Source organism: Dromiciops gliroides, chromosome 6 (genome assembly GCF_019393635.1).
Source record: "Dromiciops gliroides isolate mDroGli1 chromosome 6, mDroGli1.pri, whole genome shotgun sequence".
NCBI classification, from domain to species: domain Eukaryota; kingdom Metazoa; phylum Chordata; class Mammalia; order Microbiotheria; family Microbiotheriidae; genus Dromiciops; species Dromiciops gliroides.
The window spans coordinates 53,384,246-53,401,059 of record NC_057866.1 but is presented as its reverse complement, the minus strand read 5'-3'; the positions used below and the strand labels follow the sequence as shown (position 1 = coordinate 53,401,059).

Here is a 16,814-nt window from a genome sequence, read left to right as displayed (position 1 = left end):
TTATCCTCTCTGCTACCATGCAAAATTTTTTTTAAAAAAGTAAGGTTTACTTTATATAAGGTGAACAACAAATTGGGAAGCCAGTATAGTGTAGGGTGGTTGAAAAATAATGGATTGGGGGGCAGCTAGGTGGCGAAGTGGATAAAGCACTGGCCCTGGATTCAGGAGGACCTGAGTTCAAATCCAGACTCAGACACTTGACACTTACTAGCTGTGTGACCCTGGGCAAGTCACTTAACCCTCATTGCCCCTCCAAAAAAACCAAAACAAAACACCCCCCCACCACCACCACGAACAACAACAAAATAATGGATTGGAAGTTAAAGAACCTGCATTTGAATCCCAATTCTGACACTTAGGACTTGTATGACATTAGGCAACTCATTTCCCCTTTCCAGGTCTTGGTTTTTTCATCTGTAAAATGAGGGGTTAGAACTAAATGATTTCTAAGGTCTTCTTCAAGTATAAATCTTTTATTCTATGAAAAAGGCAGACATGTAGGGGGCAAAGGAAATACAGCACTAGGCCTGGAGTCAGGAAGACCTGAGTTCAAATGTGACCTCAGACTCATACTAGCTGTGTGACCCTAGGCAAGTCACCCAACCTCTGCCTGCCTCAGTTTCCTCATCTATCAAATGGGGATAATAACAGTGCCTATCTTTTCTTGGAATTATTATAAGAATAAAATGTAATGCATTTTTTGATACCCTAAAGGATATGGAAATACTAATCATTATATTATTATTGTTGAAATTATTATGACACTTGATAATGAGATTCTTAGTGGGGAAAGAAAGGGGAAAAATACCAAGTGACACAGATCTGTCCTTAGTGAATGTTTTTGTTCATTGTTCTTATTTTTAGGTTTGTCTGTTGGAGTGGTTTGCAATTTAAGTCATGGTTAATAGAGAGGTCATTATAGCCACTTAGTACCAGAAATGGTACTAAATATTATTTCTCTGTTCCAGGGGACTAGAGACTTTATCACAGAACATAAACGTCTCTTTAGTTAACTGAAATGAGACACTGAGTCTGGGTGGAAACTGATTATTTTCTCGAATCAACATAGGAGGGGCAGCTAGGTGGCACAGTGGATGGAGCACCGGCCCTGGATTCAGGAGGACCTGAGTTCAAATCCGACCTCGGACACTTTACACTTATTAGCTGTGTGACCCTGGGCAAGTCACTTAACCCCAAGTACCTCACCGCCCCCCCAAAAAAATCAACATAGGAGATATTCAACAAAAGTTTATTGGTATGATCACTGGAGCTCTGGATACACCAGCATTCCGGATGATAATTATACATCACAAAAGTTGCTGCATTAGCTATACAAGTAGAGAAGTCTAGCACCACGTAACATTTAACTGCCAGTCTCAAATTTTTCTACCAGAGGACACCTGACCTGGGAGAGAGGATATTTCCCTTCTAAAGCTGCACTTGCGATCTCCCACCACTTCCCCTGCTAAGCAGCTTTTCTCCTTTTAAAGATAATCTGTTCATCTTTTCTGAAATCCAGTCATTTTCTTTCCAGTCTAATTTCCTTTGAAGGAATAAGATCTTTTCAAGGAGATTTGTTTTTTAAGAAGTCTATGATTGATTTTTATTTTTATGTTAAAAACTGTGCTTAAAATTAAAGTGACTTTTTTTTAAAGTGCCTAACAGACATTCTAGCAGCAGTTTAAAAATACTTCTTGAACTGAATTGGTAAAAAGGTGAAACATGAACGCACTGATTTTTTTGAGAGGATGTGAGGAGGTTAGGAAGTCCCTAAAGACAACAATTATAATGATTAAAGGACTAACCCTATAAAAATAGTGTAGGCATGGGATCTCTCTCCCTATTCCACTCCATCCTCCACACAGCTGTTAAAGGGATTTGCGGGAAGTGCAGGTCTGAACATATTGCTTTGTTAATCAATAAATTCAAGTGGTTCCTTCTCATCTCCAGCATCAAGTTTAAACTCCTTTGTTTGGCATTTAAAGCCCTTCTAAACCGGGTCCCAACCTCACTTTATGGCCTTACTCCTCCTTGTGCACTATAGGGCCCTATTCAGACTGGCCTTAGTGATCCTCACATATGGTGTTCCATTTCATCCAAGCCTGGAATGCACCCCCCCCCCCCCCCCCCCCCGCCTCCCGCCCTTTGCTTTTCAGAATCCCACAGAATTCTCCTTGAAGACTGGACTGTTTCACTCTTGTATTGTCAGCACATATGTATTATTTAACTTGAAAAGTCTACAAGCCAAGACTAAAGTGGAGGGAGAGTTGGTGCGTGATTTTTTGTTTTCAGATGATTGTACTCATTGCAGCCTCTAAGCATGAGATGCCACAAAGTATGGGTAGATTCTCTGCTGCTTGTGCTAATTTTGGCCTAACAATGAACACCAAAAAAACATTCTCCACCAGCCAACATCGAATCATCCATATATGGAACCATTGGTTAATTGTGACTGCTGTGGATAAGTTCACTTACCTTGGCAGTACATTTTCCAGGATGTCCACACAGATTATAAGGTTGATGCCTTGCCAGAGCCAGCGCAGCATTTGGGATGCTCCTCAACAGTCTTGGCAGAAAATTGAACTGCTTCCATTTGAAATGTCTTAGGAATATTCTGAAGATCACCCGGCAGGATCAGGTACTTAGACACTGAGGTTCTTTCTCAGGCAGAACTGCCAAGCATTCAAACTCGAGTGCAGAGAGAACAATTTCCTTGGGCTGGCCACATAGTTTAAATGTCAAATACACATTTGCCTAAAAGACTGTTTTACAGAGAACTCACACAAGGCTCCAAGCACTCACGTGGAGGTCAGAAGAAGTGATTCCAAGACACTTTCAAGGTCTCTCTGAACAACTTTGTTATCTGTTGTGAGACAAGGGAGACAGCCAACACAGGACTGTCTAGCATGGTGTGCCCACATCAAAGAAGGCAGTGTGTTCTATAAGCAAAGCAGAATTTTGGTAGTTCACTCAAAAGAAATTCGAGATGAGCAAAGTTAGAGACATCTCCTTCCCAAATTGTCATAGGAACTATTTGTGCCTGACCTGTGTTAGAGCTTCCCCAGTTCATATTGGTGTGATCAGCCACAACTGAACACACTGTACATTGACCCTCAATATCATAATATCATTTTGGTCCATCTGTATTTATATTCTGGTACATTTCTTGCTTAATAGTAGACTTGTTAATAAATACTTGTTGAATAACTCATTGATCTTTGCTTTAGAGAAGAATCAGAAGTGACTGAATAATAAGTTTGAAGCACATGCAAATTTATACAAGGTGGACCCCAACCACTATGCTTTAAACAAACAAACAAAAATGGCTTAAGACAGGGCCAGAGAAACTTTTGATACCCTGTACAGCATAAAAAGAAGGGATTAGCTACTGTTTTATTCTACTGATAATGGATCACAAAACAAGCATATTCTGAAGCTTCTTGGCATACAATTCTTTTTTTGGGGGGGGGCAGGGCAATGAGGGTTAAATGACTTGCCCAAGGTCACACATCTAGTGTCAAGTATCTGAGGCTGGATTTGAACTCAGGTCCTCCTGAATCCAGGGCTGGTGCTTTATCCACTTCGCCACCTAGCTGCCCCTGGCATACAATTCTTGCTAATTTGAACAAAGCTTTAGCAAAGATAAAAGTTTGATTAGAGAAAGAGGATACCAAAGAGAAGCTATGGAGATTTGCAAGCCCGACCTATGAACTCCTAGTGCGGAAAACGCCCACTCCAAAACCTTATGCAATGTATCCTGTCAGAAAGTTGCCAGGGAGAGTTGCCCATTAAGACTGGGCACTCCCTGAGAGCAGGAGCGTTCTTTTTTGCCCTTTCTTGTATGTACAATGCACTGAATGGGTTCTTAAATGGCTATCTGCTTCATCTGCTTCAGGGGCCAAACTTGAACTCTGGTCTTTCTGCCCACCTTGAGAAACGCTCTTGTAAATTACACAACAACAAAATACCACTCACGCACTCCAAGGACTGGCGCTGTGCGTTTTGCCTTTGTATTCGCAGCATTTTGCACAGCGCTTGTCACACTATAAGCGCTTAATAAATGCTTGCACTTCCACAGGAAGTCTGTCTCGTAATTATAACTCCTTCTTCGGTCAATGATCTCCCATTGGTCTTGACTACAGCGTGCTTGTACATTACTATGCCTGCGTTGTGAGCTCCTTTCTCTGCACCCCCTGCTCTTGGCACAGTGCCTGGCATATCGTAGGCACTTAATAAATGCTGACTACTTGCTGACTTGATTTGATCGGAACTGGCCGGGGCCCCCGAGCCGCGGAAGAGACAGGGTCAGGCGGAGATATCCTTATACGCGGCCCCAGACGCTCGCAGGGTCAGAGGGAAGCTACGGGACAGGGAAGGCAGAAAGAGGGGACCGAGGCCTCAGGCAGGCGGGGCAGGGCCCGGGCTGGGAAGGGTCGGCCTTTTCTCATTCGGGATGGCAGCCGTTTCGGCCCGGCGCCGGGGCGCCCCGGAACCCCCCGCAGGGAACTAGCGAGCCCGCAACCTCGCTCTGGCCCCGGAACCGACCGCTGGCGGAGCCGGGTGCGCTCAAGTCTCGCGAGAGCTCCGGCCGCCATTTTTCCATTGATCGCCGTCGTCTGGGGGAGGGGCCGGGCGGCGGCGGCGGCGGCGGCGACGACGACGACGACGAGGAGGGTGACGACGACGACGAGGGTGACGGTGACGGTGGGGCTGCCGTGGGTTTGTGTCTGCGTGCTGCCGTCCGAGGCTCGGGCCGAGGCCTCCGCGAGTGGCCGGGGTCGGGGCGGCGGGAGAATGCCCGGCTCGGCCGCTCTCTCCTGAGGCCCAGAACCGCCGCCCCTCGCGTCGCGTCGCCCGCGGGCCGAGCCTGAGCCATGGTCCCGGGCGAGGAGAACCAGCTCGTCCCGAAGGAGGTGAGCGGGAGCCCGAGCGGGAGCGGGAGCGAGGGGACCCGGCTCGGCCCAGGCGCCTAGGCCCGCGCCGAGGCCTCCGGCAGCCGGCCCGGCCTAAGCCGCGGGCCCCGCGTGGGGGGCGACCGCGGCCCCGGAGCAGCCCAGCGGCTGGAGGCTGGGGGGCAGCTTCGCTCCTTGGGGACGCCGGAAAATGAAGCAAACGAGCGGCGGGAGGGGACGTAGCCCGGGGCCCGCTCTCCGGGGGAAGGCTGAGGGGAGCCGGGCTTTTATTTAATCAGCCGATGGCTCCGCCGGCTGCGGGGCGACGGGGCCTGGCCTTCGGGGAGGGGGCAGGGGCGGGAGCGGGGCGCCCTGGCCTTCGCCGTTTGCTCGGCGGTCCTGGCTCCGCCGGGACAACGTCTGCTCAGCGCGCCGCCGGCCTACGGGGTCTGCGGGAAGCCCGGCGGGGCTCCGGCCGTGTCTGCCGGGTCTGGGGGGCGCGCTTTCCCCGCCCGGCCCCCGGTCCCCGGGAATGCCCGGCTCGGGTCTGTCGACTCTCGACGGAAGTTTGTCAGCGTCTGAAACTAGCCAGCGAGGGGGTGGGGGGTGGGGGAAAGGCATTTTTAGGATCCACGTTGTTTTCAGCGTACGAAGTAAAACTTGGAGATCGCTTTAAATGATGCTGGTCGACAAGTCACTAGAGATAGCTCTATATCTAGAGAGTGAGTAAGATCTCTATTTCCATATACGTCTGCATGGATATAGCGAGAGATCTGTGTACGGATATAGAGATCCATATCTAGATGTATAGCTAAATAAGTATAGTATAAATCTATGTATTTAAATATATGCCTGCATGTACGTAGAGTGTGTGTGTGTGTGTATATATTTATAAGTTATATATATATATATATATATAAGTTAAATGAATGAATGAATAAAACATTCTTTAAGCGCTTACTCTGACTGCCAAGCCATTCTAAGTGGGGGGGGGAGACACGGATAGAAAAGGAAGTAAGTCCTTGCTTTCTAGGAGCTCACATTCTCATGGGGGAAATAATGCATACGGAAGACTTAAGCTGTAAGTTAGATTTTTTTTTTTAAGACAAATAGAAACACACTGCTGGAATTTTTTCCCTAGTAATGAAATTCTCTATAGGTGACTTAAATGTGGTATTAGCTTTGTTGTATAAGGTTGTGTAGTCCCAGCTTTTGTGAAGACGTTGAAATTCCAAATTCCCCTTTAACGCCTTGTTAAATAGTCAAATGGCTGTGCTAAATTCTACCTATACAAAGAAAAAAATTGCCAGTCTTTGTCTAGTGATCTTAGAGTTGGAGATAATTAGATTTTTAGTGATTGGTGATGTTTCTTTTCCTTATAACATCCCACCACCCACATTGTTTGTTTTGTTCTGTTTTTTTTTTTCTTTGGTTGGTTTTCTTTTTTGTTTGGTTTTGTTTTTTAACCAGTTCGAGAGAATGAGTGTGCTCTTCTTCAGTGGGAAAACTTAAGTTCAGATTAAATGGATTTAATAATTTAGTTTGGGGAAGTTTCATTTACTTATACCCTTACACTTTATAAATGGAGATACCCCTGTACCACAGTGCTTTCTCAACCTTTTGGAATTTTTTTAAAGAGGCCCTCTATCAGTCCCTTTGATCCCCTTCCTCGTGGGTCTTCTCTGCAGAATTGTTCCCCCAGTTATGCCCTAACTTCTGCCTTTCTGGTGACCGTTTAGTATATATACACAGTTCTCCCAAACTTTGGCCTTTTTCTCTTCTGGCTTTCACTGCCAGATGAAACATAAAAGTTGTCTACAGTGGTTACCTTTACTTCCTGATCTCAAACCTCACTCTTAACTTCCCATATCCTAGTCTTTACTAGAATTCACTCTTAAAAGGCCAAGGCCACAAATTATCTCCTAGCAATTGACACATCCATTGCCTTTTTCTTGTTCCTTAACCTTGAGTTCTCTTGAGGCTGTTGATCCCTCCCCTTCCTTATACCCCACCCCCAGCTCTTGCCTATGGTAATTTTTGTGTTACTTTCCTATCCTGGTTTTTCATTGACCTCTCCTTCAGTAGCTGGTTTTCCAAGAACTCTTTCTCTGTACTCCCTTAAATCTCACCTTTTGTGCTTTCAACTATCACTTCTTATAGAAGACTCAAATCAAGGCCAAAAGTGCAGTGGATAGAGGATAGAGCACTGAGCCTGGAGTCAGGAAAACTTGAGTTCAGATTCAGCCTCAGACATTTCCTAGTTGTGTGACTGAGCAGGTCAGTTAACCTCTGCCTGCCGCAGTTTCCTCACCTGTAAAATGGAGATAATAACAATGCCTATCATTCAGGGTTGTCATGAGAATCAAATAAGATAATAGTTGTAAAATGCTCAGCACAGAACCTGGCACATAATAAGGTCTATATATGAAGGTTAGCTGATATTATATCATCAGCAGCAACATCAACAACAGTAATAATCATGTACTTCTCCAGTCCTGTGATTTCCCCCACCACGCCTGGGTTCCAATCCCATGTTTCCAGCTTCCTGCTAAGCATTTCCACTTGGGTGTCCCATTGTCATCTTACTCAGTATGTCTAAAGTTGAACTCATTCCCCCCCCAAAAAAATGGAAGCTTCAGTATTTCTTTTCATCTCCCCCAATATCTGATCAGTCACTAAATACGATCTTCACAATATCCATCCCATCATCTTCATCACCATTGCTGTTCAGGCTTTATTTCTGTGCTCTTTCCCTCTGGTCTCCCAGTCCACCCTTCATTCCTTCACCAGGTTAATCTCTATAAAGGAGCCATTACCTTGTTCAAAATCTGCCTTTTCCATTATAACATTTAATCAAGCCTTCCATAGCCTGGTTTAGACCCCAGCCCGTATTCCTTTTTATCTTACCTTCCCAAAACTTTGTTCCGGCCAAACTGGTTTCCTCATTATTTTTCCATCATACTTTGTGCTTTTTTAACCTGTAGGCTTTTGTTTTGCTTCCCATCCTCCCCTCCCCTCAGCCTTCTCCCTAACCATATTCTTTCAAGGTTGAGTTTAAATCCCCTAGTCTCCATTACCTCCCACCCCCACCCCAACTCTTATAACACTTACTGTTTGTACAATTAATTTGTAATTAATCATATACTACTGTGAAATTCTTCTGTCGTCTTGAGCTATTTGAATTTTGCATTATTTAACTTTTCATGTTATTATGTTCCTGAACAATAACGGAGAGATCTTGTTTTATTTTCTGTAACTCATGGGCCCAATTCATTGCACCCTATAATAATAATTGTTCTTAATAAATATTTGTTGGCTTTATTCCTTATTACTCTTAAATTTGAGAAATTGCACCCCCTTCCCTTTTGAGAGGACTGTAACTGAGTACATTCGTTGGTTTTGCTGGACTGCTTTTTGTCTCATTTCATGGGCGGCTCATTGGATATTATTGGGAATGTATTCAGAAACAAAGGTGATTTAAAAACAGGAGTTATAGTAAGAATTTATAAAAAATTTCTCCCAGATTCTTTGTGTTTAATATCTGTGGGTTAGTGATATTATTCTTTCAGTCTTAAAGTATGGGTGGTTTTGAACTTTCTCCTCCTTTGCAAGAAATGTATGTCATAGTTAAAATTTATTGAATGCCCCTCGGTACAGCACTTCCCTGTGCCTTATCAGGATCTGTCATAAGTAAACAATTCATATCTTCAAGCATCTTAACGAAGCTGAGAATACAGAATATATACAAGACGTCCCAAAATTCTTAGTGCAGTATTAAACCCCCTCGAACCATCAAACTTCACTAAAACTTTTGGGACACCTTTTACAAATGCTTACGTATGGAAACATTTTGAGGACACTTAGCAATGATTCAAAAAATGTTTAGGTAATGAAAAGTTAAAAGAGTAATATAAAATAGTAGGAGTAAGAAGAATATCTTCCTAGGATAGATAGGCAAACTCATTTGGGCTCATCTTTCCTCCTATATTTTCATGTAAAAAACCATTGCTTCCATCAAAAGCTGATATGCCCTGAGAATCTCCTAAAAGAACAAGCCAATTTTGTTTTTGCCTTTCACCTCCAACATTATTTTATAAGGAACCCATCATTCCTAGCAAGGGACAAATGTAGAAAATGGCGTTTTGTTGACAGTGTCCTTAATTAAATTATGGAAGGGCTTGTGAGTGATATGTCATTGTGACTTGGGTCTCTCTCTGTCTCTTTCCATTAGCTCTTACTCAAAATAATGGTTTCAGATTTTTACCAACTAAGAGAAGGATCTGTTGTGCTATTTAGTCATTTTAGTCATGTCTGATTCTTCGTGACCCCACTAGGGGTTTTCTTTGCCAAGATACCACACTGATTTGCCATTTCAGGTCAAAGTGATTTACCCAGGGTCACACAGCTAGTAAGTGTCTGAGGCTGGGCTTGAACTCAGGTCTTCCTGACTTCAGGCCCAGTACTGTCTTCACTTCACCACCTAGCTGCCCATAGAGAAAGATAGCAAAGAATACTCATCAGACTTTAACCGTAGTTAGCTAAAGGAGGTTGGGATGTTCTGCTTATGTTTAAGATATGGAAATTTACTTATTCCTTGGAGAGGCAATGTGATGTTATGAAGTGAATGTTGGATTTAGAGTAAAATGACCTGTATTCTAATCCTGACCCTGGTCAAGTCACTTACACTCTCTAAGGTTTAGTTACTTTATTTGTAAAATGAGAATGATATATTATCTCACAGGGTTGTTTGTGAGGAAGCTTTTTGTAGGCTTTAAAGTTCTGTACACATGTGAATTACATACACACACTATATATATATGATGTGTTCATGCTTTTAAAATTTTACCCACTTGTTTCCTTTTCTGTTTGTTATTTTGCCTCAATTTTGTGGTAGTGTGAGGTTTTCACCATTTTTTTGCAACAACAATTTAGTAATTTAAAATATGCTGCCTTGTCCTGACTTTGTTTCACATGTGTAAAGCTTGTAAACTTCTTGAGTACAGCAATTAGTTCTCCTGTGCTTGATCTCCCACTCTCACTAGCAGTATGTTAGGTAGATCATGGGTGTTTGGTGAGTATTTGTTTTAGTCTCTTTAACTTTATTGCCTATGTTAGCAAGTTAAGAAGTTAAATTAAATGGCCAAGAAGATAGATTTTATACTAATTCTTTGGTGAATTTTAGGACTTGTATTTTACCTATCACCTAGTTTTTCAGTCGGTTTTTAAATGAAGAAATCTACAGAATGGATTGGAAGAAATTATACACCAGTGTTTTAACTTTTTCTTATATGTATACTTTTCTTGTGGTTTTAGTAATTCACATAACCTCTTTGTGCTGTGGCCTATTAAACCAGTCTATAAATAATTTCCACCTTCCTGGTTCCCAGGTACATGGTGGAATTGACTCATATGTATGTGTAGATATATCCCAGGAATTTGTTTTTTCACAACAACTTGTGAATAAAGCATAAAATCTACTTATACTAAAGTATAAAATCTAAACTCCAGCATAGTGTACAACCAGTGCTTTCTGCCTTAGCTGCTCAGCATAGTTCAGTCTGCTGGTCAGACTCCCTGGGGGGGGGGGTGCTTTTTGACCTATTCCACTTCTCCTATTTCCTCTGTCTCACCTATTCTACAGGAGACTCTTCCCCCTCTCTACTTGAAAAATATCTTTCATTTATAACATTTCTCCTGTGATACTAATAGTCAGGTCCCCTTGTTACCTTGTTTTACCTGTTGCATTTTCACAGAACAAATGAATAATGTTAGATTGGGTATGCCTGTCTTGTACTTTGAACCTCTTTGAGATAAATGTTATATGATTTTTTAAAAAAATAAAATTTTAATATTGACTGGTTTTCCATTTATTACTATAATTATATGTGATTTGATATTTTCAAAATCTTCATTTTTTAAGGAATCTTCCTAAACAGCTATTAAATTTGACAAGTCCAGTATAGATTTTGCTTTTATTTTAGCCTTAACTATCCTTGTCTTTAAGTAAGATAGAAGAGAAATTTTCTGTATGACTAAATGGCATTATACTAACCTAAGCATGATTAAGGAATTAAAATATAAGCAGATAATATAAAATTGGGAAAGTCAAACCAAAATTGGAATTTTTATCTCTTTGCCACTTCTTAACCATCTCCATACCATGTCATCTGTACTCCAAACTCTGCCACCTCCTGGAACTCAAATCTCTGCCCCTAGAATCATATTGCCATTCATGTACCCTCAACCTCTTCCACTTTCCAAGTCTATTTAGCTCTGAAAACAGTAATCACATCAACACTACCATTCCTGGAAAGGGTATGTCAATTAATTATCCTATGACTCCAGTTCCCATCCCCTTTGATTTCTTTCTCCTGAATACTCTTTATTTGTGCTGCCTTCCTCTATTAAAATATAAATTATTTGAAGACAAGGACTGTCTTGCTTTGAATTTGTATCCCTGTTATTTAGTCATGTTTGACTCTTCCATGACCCCATGGACCATACTGTCTATGAGGTTTTCCTGGCAAAGATAGTGGTTTGCCATTTCTCTCTCCACTGTATTAAGGCAAAGAGGTTAAGTCACTTGCTCAGGGTCGCACAGCTGGTATCTGAGAAATTTGAAGTAGAAGTCTTCCTGACTCCAGCTGGGCCCTGTGTTCTATCCACTGAGCTACCTAACTGCCCCAGAGTGTTTGTATCCCTATCATTGAGTATAATGCCTGATACATATTAAGCACTTAATGAATGCTTTGGAGGGGGGCAAAGAGGGTTAAGTGACTTGCCCACGGTCACACAACTTGTAAGTATCAAGTGTCTGAGGCAGGATTTGAACTCAGGTGCTCCTGAAACCAGGGCTGGTGCTTTATCCACTGCACCACCTGGCTGCCCCCTAATGAATGCTTTTTAATTCATTCTTTCATTTGTGAAGTTCTGAGAAAAAATTATTTAGGTGCTTTGCTCTTGAAATCTAAAACTGGATCTCGAAGTCTGGCCAATTTAGAAAGGCTTTAAGTATGGACCTGATGATAAACTATATGTCTGTAACACTCAAAGACCAAGTTAAGGCCAAGAGAAGTTTCATTCTATGTTGATATGCTGTGTGGCACAGTGGATAGAGCAGTGGGCCTGAAGTCAAGAAGGCCTAAGGTCTGTTCAACTCCAGACACTTAGCTGTGTGACCCTTGGTAAGTCACTTAACCCCTGTTTGCCTCAGTTTCCTCATCTAGGAAGGTCTTGGCACATAGTAAGTACTATATAAATATTAGCTATTATTGTTAATTGGCATCCACATTGATGAAATCACGAATCTTTGAAGTATTGTTAGATAAAACAATTTGAGATTGATAAATAATTTTAGTTGTTTTTTTCAAAAGTTATATATTGGCATTGTATTTAAAACTGATGGAATTTTTTATATTCAATAATAAAAAGTAGACAGTAGGACTAGATTATTTGTTTTTGAGATGGGGTCTCCATTCAAGGCTAGAAGTTCAGTGGCCACACAGGCCCATCCTCATTCTGACCATGACAGAAACTTTAACCTTGTCACTTTTTCCACTGAGGGCCAATTTTCCCCCTCCCTAGGCAGCCTTGTGGCCCTCTGCTCTTGGGGGTTCACCATACTAGTCTTGGATTTGCTGCAGATGCCCCCACTGACTTGAACCCTATCACAGTTCAGATCCTGTCAACTCAAGCAGCTCATCAGCATCCACCCCCACCCCCACCCCCACCCACTATGACTAGGCTTTCTGTTGTCATTCACTTATTTCAATCATATCCAACTCTTTGTCACCCCATTTGGGGTTTTCTTGGCAAAGATACTACAGTGGTTTGTCATTGCCTTCTCCAGCTCATTTTACAGATAAAGAACTGAGACAAACAGGGTTAAGTGACTTGCCCAAGGTCACACAGCTAATACATGTAAGTATCTGAGGCCAGATTTGAACTCATGAAGATGAGTCTTCCTGACTCCAGCCCAGCACTCTGTGCTACCCATACTAGTCTTAGAATTTGCTTAAAGAGGCAAAGGAGATTGTCCTCAACAGTCACAGGGTTAAACAATCTTTGTACTTAATACAGTTTGTTGTGGTGAACATTGCCCCTTCAGTATTTGATATTTGTTTAGTAAAATACTATTTTGAAATAAATATTGTGACTTTTCAGTAAAGAGCAGTGGTGTCTGGACAACTAAGTGACAGAAAGAGAGTTCAAAAATATAGAAGTTTGGATGTCTGTTTATTTTAAGTAAACTTGTATGAGAATCTTCAGTCTGAAGTTGACTAGGAACGTTGTAGTTGTACTATCGGGTGTGGGGGTATGAGCTTTATTGCTTATTTGAATACTTAACAATGCCCTACCCCCCAAAAGAATAGGGCTATGTAATTTGCTCATTAAATACCTTTCTTGACCCAAATGAAATCTTTCTATTCTTTTTATGTAAAAAATATTTCACACATTAGCTTTGGGAAACAAAGGCATTAATTTCTGAATATTCGCATGCTCAAAAGACATTAGCTTTTGGACATAAGTAACATATTTGATTTTTTTAGTCCTTTTTTTCAGATACTATATTATTAGAACTCTGCATGTCAGTTGTACAGTCAACTTTCTCAGTTATAGAGCTATTTACCAAGACTGCCCAGGAGTTGCTTAGTGCTGTTGTCTTTGTTTTTCTTTTCTCTCAGCCAGACCTACTACTCACAGGTCTTTTTGTCTGATTGTAGGCATATGATATGCCATCCCCTATGATAGGAACACACTTCTGCCAGTTTGACAGGCTTCTGCTTATCCATCATTTAAACATCTTTAAGGGCATCTAGGTGGCACAATAGATAGAACACTGGCCCTGAAGTTGGGAGGATCTGACTTCAGACATTTACCACCTGTGTGACCCTGGGTAAGTCACTTAACTTCAGTTGTCTTAAACTTTCAGGGCACCTCCATTAGTCCTGATATATATCTTGCCTTTGGACCCAGATGCTCTGAAGGAGAGAATGAGGTTGTTGACCTTGTATAGCCCTCCCTCACTTAAATCCAGTTCACTGAAAGCCCTGACATCACCCCCATGCCATGGTCCTCTTGGAGAACAAAGGACAAACAACCAGAAAAACAAACATCTCCAGAAAACACCCATCCTTTTAAGCCTTCCTCAGTGAATCGAAAAGCAAATAATCATGTGTACCTTTTATTCCATACCTTCCTGTCTTCTGAACTTCAGTTAGGAGTTAGTGTTGCATAACCTATCCCACAGAAGTATAAAAACTTGAGTTTTGTATTTAAGTTGTGGATTTCTTATTCTCTTTGTAAAGTTTGTATGTCTGACTTTTTAAGTATTTAAAGAGGTGTTTAATTGCTCCTAGGGCACAGAACTATTGTTGAGTTTCTATTTACATGTTTATTGAATACCTATTCTGTGTCAAAGACAGTATGACACATAGAAGTTCTTAAATATTTTACACTTTTTTAGGGTGATAACTCTTTGCTAGTGAAAGGAAATAAGTGAAATATTTCCAGATGCCAATAAGGACCTTTTCAGGAAAAGAAATGGAAACAATTGCTTTGATTTTGACCTTTTTGTTTCACTTTTGCAAAAATGTTCGTGATAACTGTAAGATTTTTCTTTCTTTTTCTTTTTTTTTTGTGAGGCAATTGGGGTTAAGTAACTTGCCCAGGGTCTGAAGAGAGGTGACTTGTCTTTGTTCTTGTATCTAAAGTCTATAGGGAGGCATCATAGGACAGTAGAAAGAGAACTGGATTTGAAATCAGGACTGGTTTTGAGGCACAGCTCTGACTTAGCAGTGTGACTGCCAACAAGCCATCTTTCTGAGCCCCCTGTAGGCTTTAGCTATATGGTGGTGAAATTATTTTCTTTGTTTCATCATAATATGGACTAAAGGGCCATGGGGAACTATTCAGCCTATTTGTCCTGAGATAGGTAGGTAGCCCCAAATGAAGGTTATGTTTCAGAGAAAACAAAATTTCTTTGAATTCGGAAAGCTAAGTAAAATATTTTTTTGTTGTCTAATGCCAATAGGCATTATTTTACATAAATAAATTCTAGGAGGAAAGTGCAGGCTATATTCAGACCAATGTAGTATATTTAAATGCTACTGTTAAAACTTGTTTAAATAGTTTATATCTTCATTTGAAACAGATTATCTCTTAAATACACTTCTTTGCAATTAGGTTTTCTTAAATGAGAAAGATTATTTGTGATCTCAGTTGAAACATAGAACCATTTTCCCCCTTTGAATTACTGTGGGTTTTTTTTAGGTGAGGCAGTTGGGGTTAAGTGACTTGCCCAGGGTCACACAGCTAGTAAGTGTCCAGTGTCTGAGGCCAGATTTGAACTCAGGTCTCCTGACTCCAGGGCTGGTGCTCTATCCACTGTGCCACTTACTGTGTTGTTGGTTTTTTAAATTTCTTACTTATAAAATACTTTAATACCTTTAAAGAATGTTACTATTTTTAATCTTGTCCTTTTAAAAGGTGGTGGGTTGGGGGGGGGGGAGAGAATGGTTCAGAAGCCTTAGCTTGTACAACATTGTTACAAGAATTAAAGTACTAGGATTTCATTTAAATATATGATAGAAACCTTAGATATTTGAAAATATGTTTTAGAATACTCTATCCTGTTCTGTTTTAACTTATGAAAAGTATGGGTAAAATGTACCTCATCCAACACCATTTTGGGGGGGGGGAGGAGAGGATAGTTCTTTAAAGTCTTAAATATTATATGTATATGAAAACTTCATCATAGTGACTGTAGTTAGCGACTTTGAAGTCGTGAATCACTGTCCTAAAAAGTCATCCAGTTCAACTTTTGTAGTTTTAAAGATGAAAATGTACCAGAGCTGTGAGTAGTTTTTCCAGTACCACAAAGTATTTAGTAGCAGAAACAGGTTAGAATCCAGGAAAGTTTTCTTTCTAATACACCAGGCTATCTCTTGGGCAGATGTGAAAACTTAAATATGACAAATGGAGAAATGGAGCTTTAAATTGTTTGCCACAAAAGATCATTTTGGTAATAAACATTGTATGATACCACATACTTTCCAATTTACCTTTTGTGTATCTAAATAGAATATGTAGCAATAGGTCGACCAAACACAACTTAAATTAACGGCACAGTTAGTAGAACATCTGAGAACATGTAAACAAGCCTTTCACTTGCTGAGTCATTACATGTCAACAAGGGCCTCCTCATAAGAAACCCTGATCATAATTGCAAAGAAAGATAGCTGACTAACAAAGGCCAGATAGATTGTTTTAGATCCTAAATTTTGTGCAGAGACCTGTATGGTTTGTTCAGTTACCTGTTTACTAGGACCAGTATTAGAAATAATAAGCTAAACGATGGCAAGAATATAAAGATCACAGGTATAAAAAATTGAAAAGGGAAAGATTGTACCACTCGATAATATATCATCTGATTGTATAATATGCTGTTTCATATGATGGCTAAAATTAGTAGTTCAGGGGAGTAGAAAAAGGAATATTTAGACATTTAAAGACCTTCTTAAACTTTTTATCATTTTTCTTTAACTTGCCATTTATCTCAAGTATAGGCATATGCCACCTAATATTAATTCCTTTGAAACACAGTATTCAGTAAAACTTCCTAGCAGGCATTTAATTTTGTAAAAGCCTATTATAAATGGGCAAGCAAACAAGTCATACCGAAGTGTAATTTCCTGACTTTATAGCAGGGCTTGGTTATAAGATAGAACTATCATTTCAGAATTTTGTTAGTTGAGTTAGCCTTAATTCCTGGTTTTCATTTGTGTTGGCTCCTCAACTAGATCATAGGCCCATGAAGGGGAGTACTCATTTACTTCCATGTCCCCCAAACTGTATAGTACTGAGCACATTGTAGACTCCATATATACTTAATTTTTTTAAGTGACCTCATTTCTCTTTTAC

The 16,814-nt window shown here is 40.8% G+C and overlaps 1 protein-coding gene across 3 annotated transcripts in view; it reads left to right on the top strand.

Moving 5' to 3' along the window:
* Nucleotides 1-4,733: 4,733 nt before the first annotated feature.
* Nucleotides 4,734-16,814, top strand: part of USP47 (ubiquitin specific peptidase 47) — a 101,988-nt gene continuing 89,907 nt past the window's right edge. For 2 of the 3 annotated variants that reach the window (XM_043972857.1, XM_043972856.1), the window contains exon 1: nt 4,734-4,913. In XM_043972857.1, coding sequence (XP_043828792.1) covers nt 4,875-4,913 — 39 coding nt within the window. In that variant the 5' untranslated portion in view covers nt 4,734-4,874. The remainder of the gene's footprint in view (nt 4,914-16,814) is intronic. The other variant, XM_043972859.1, reaches the window with a different exon arrangement.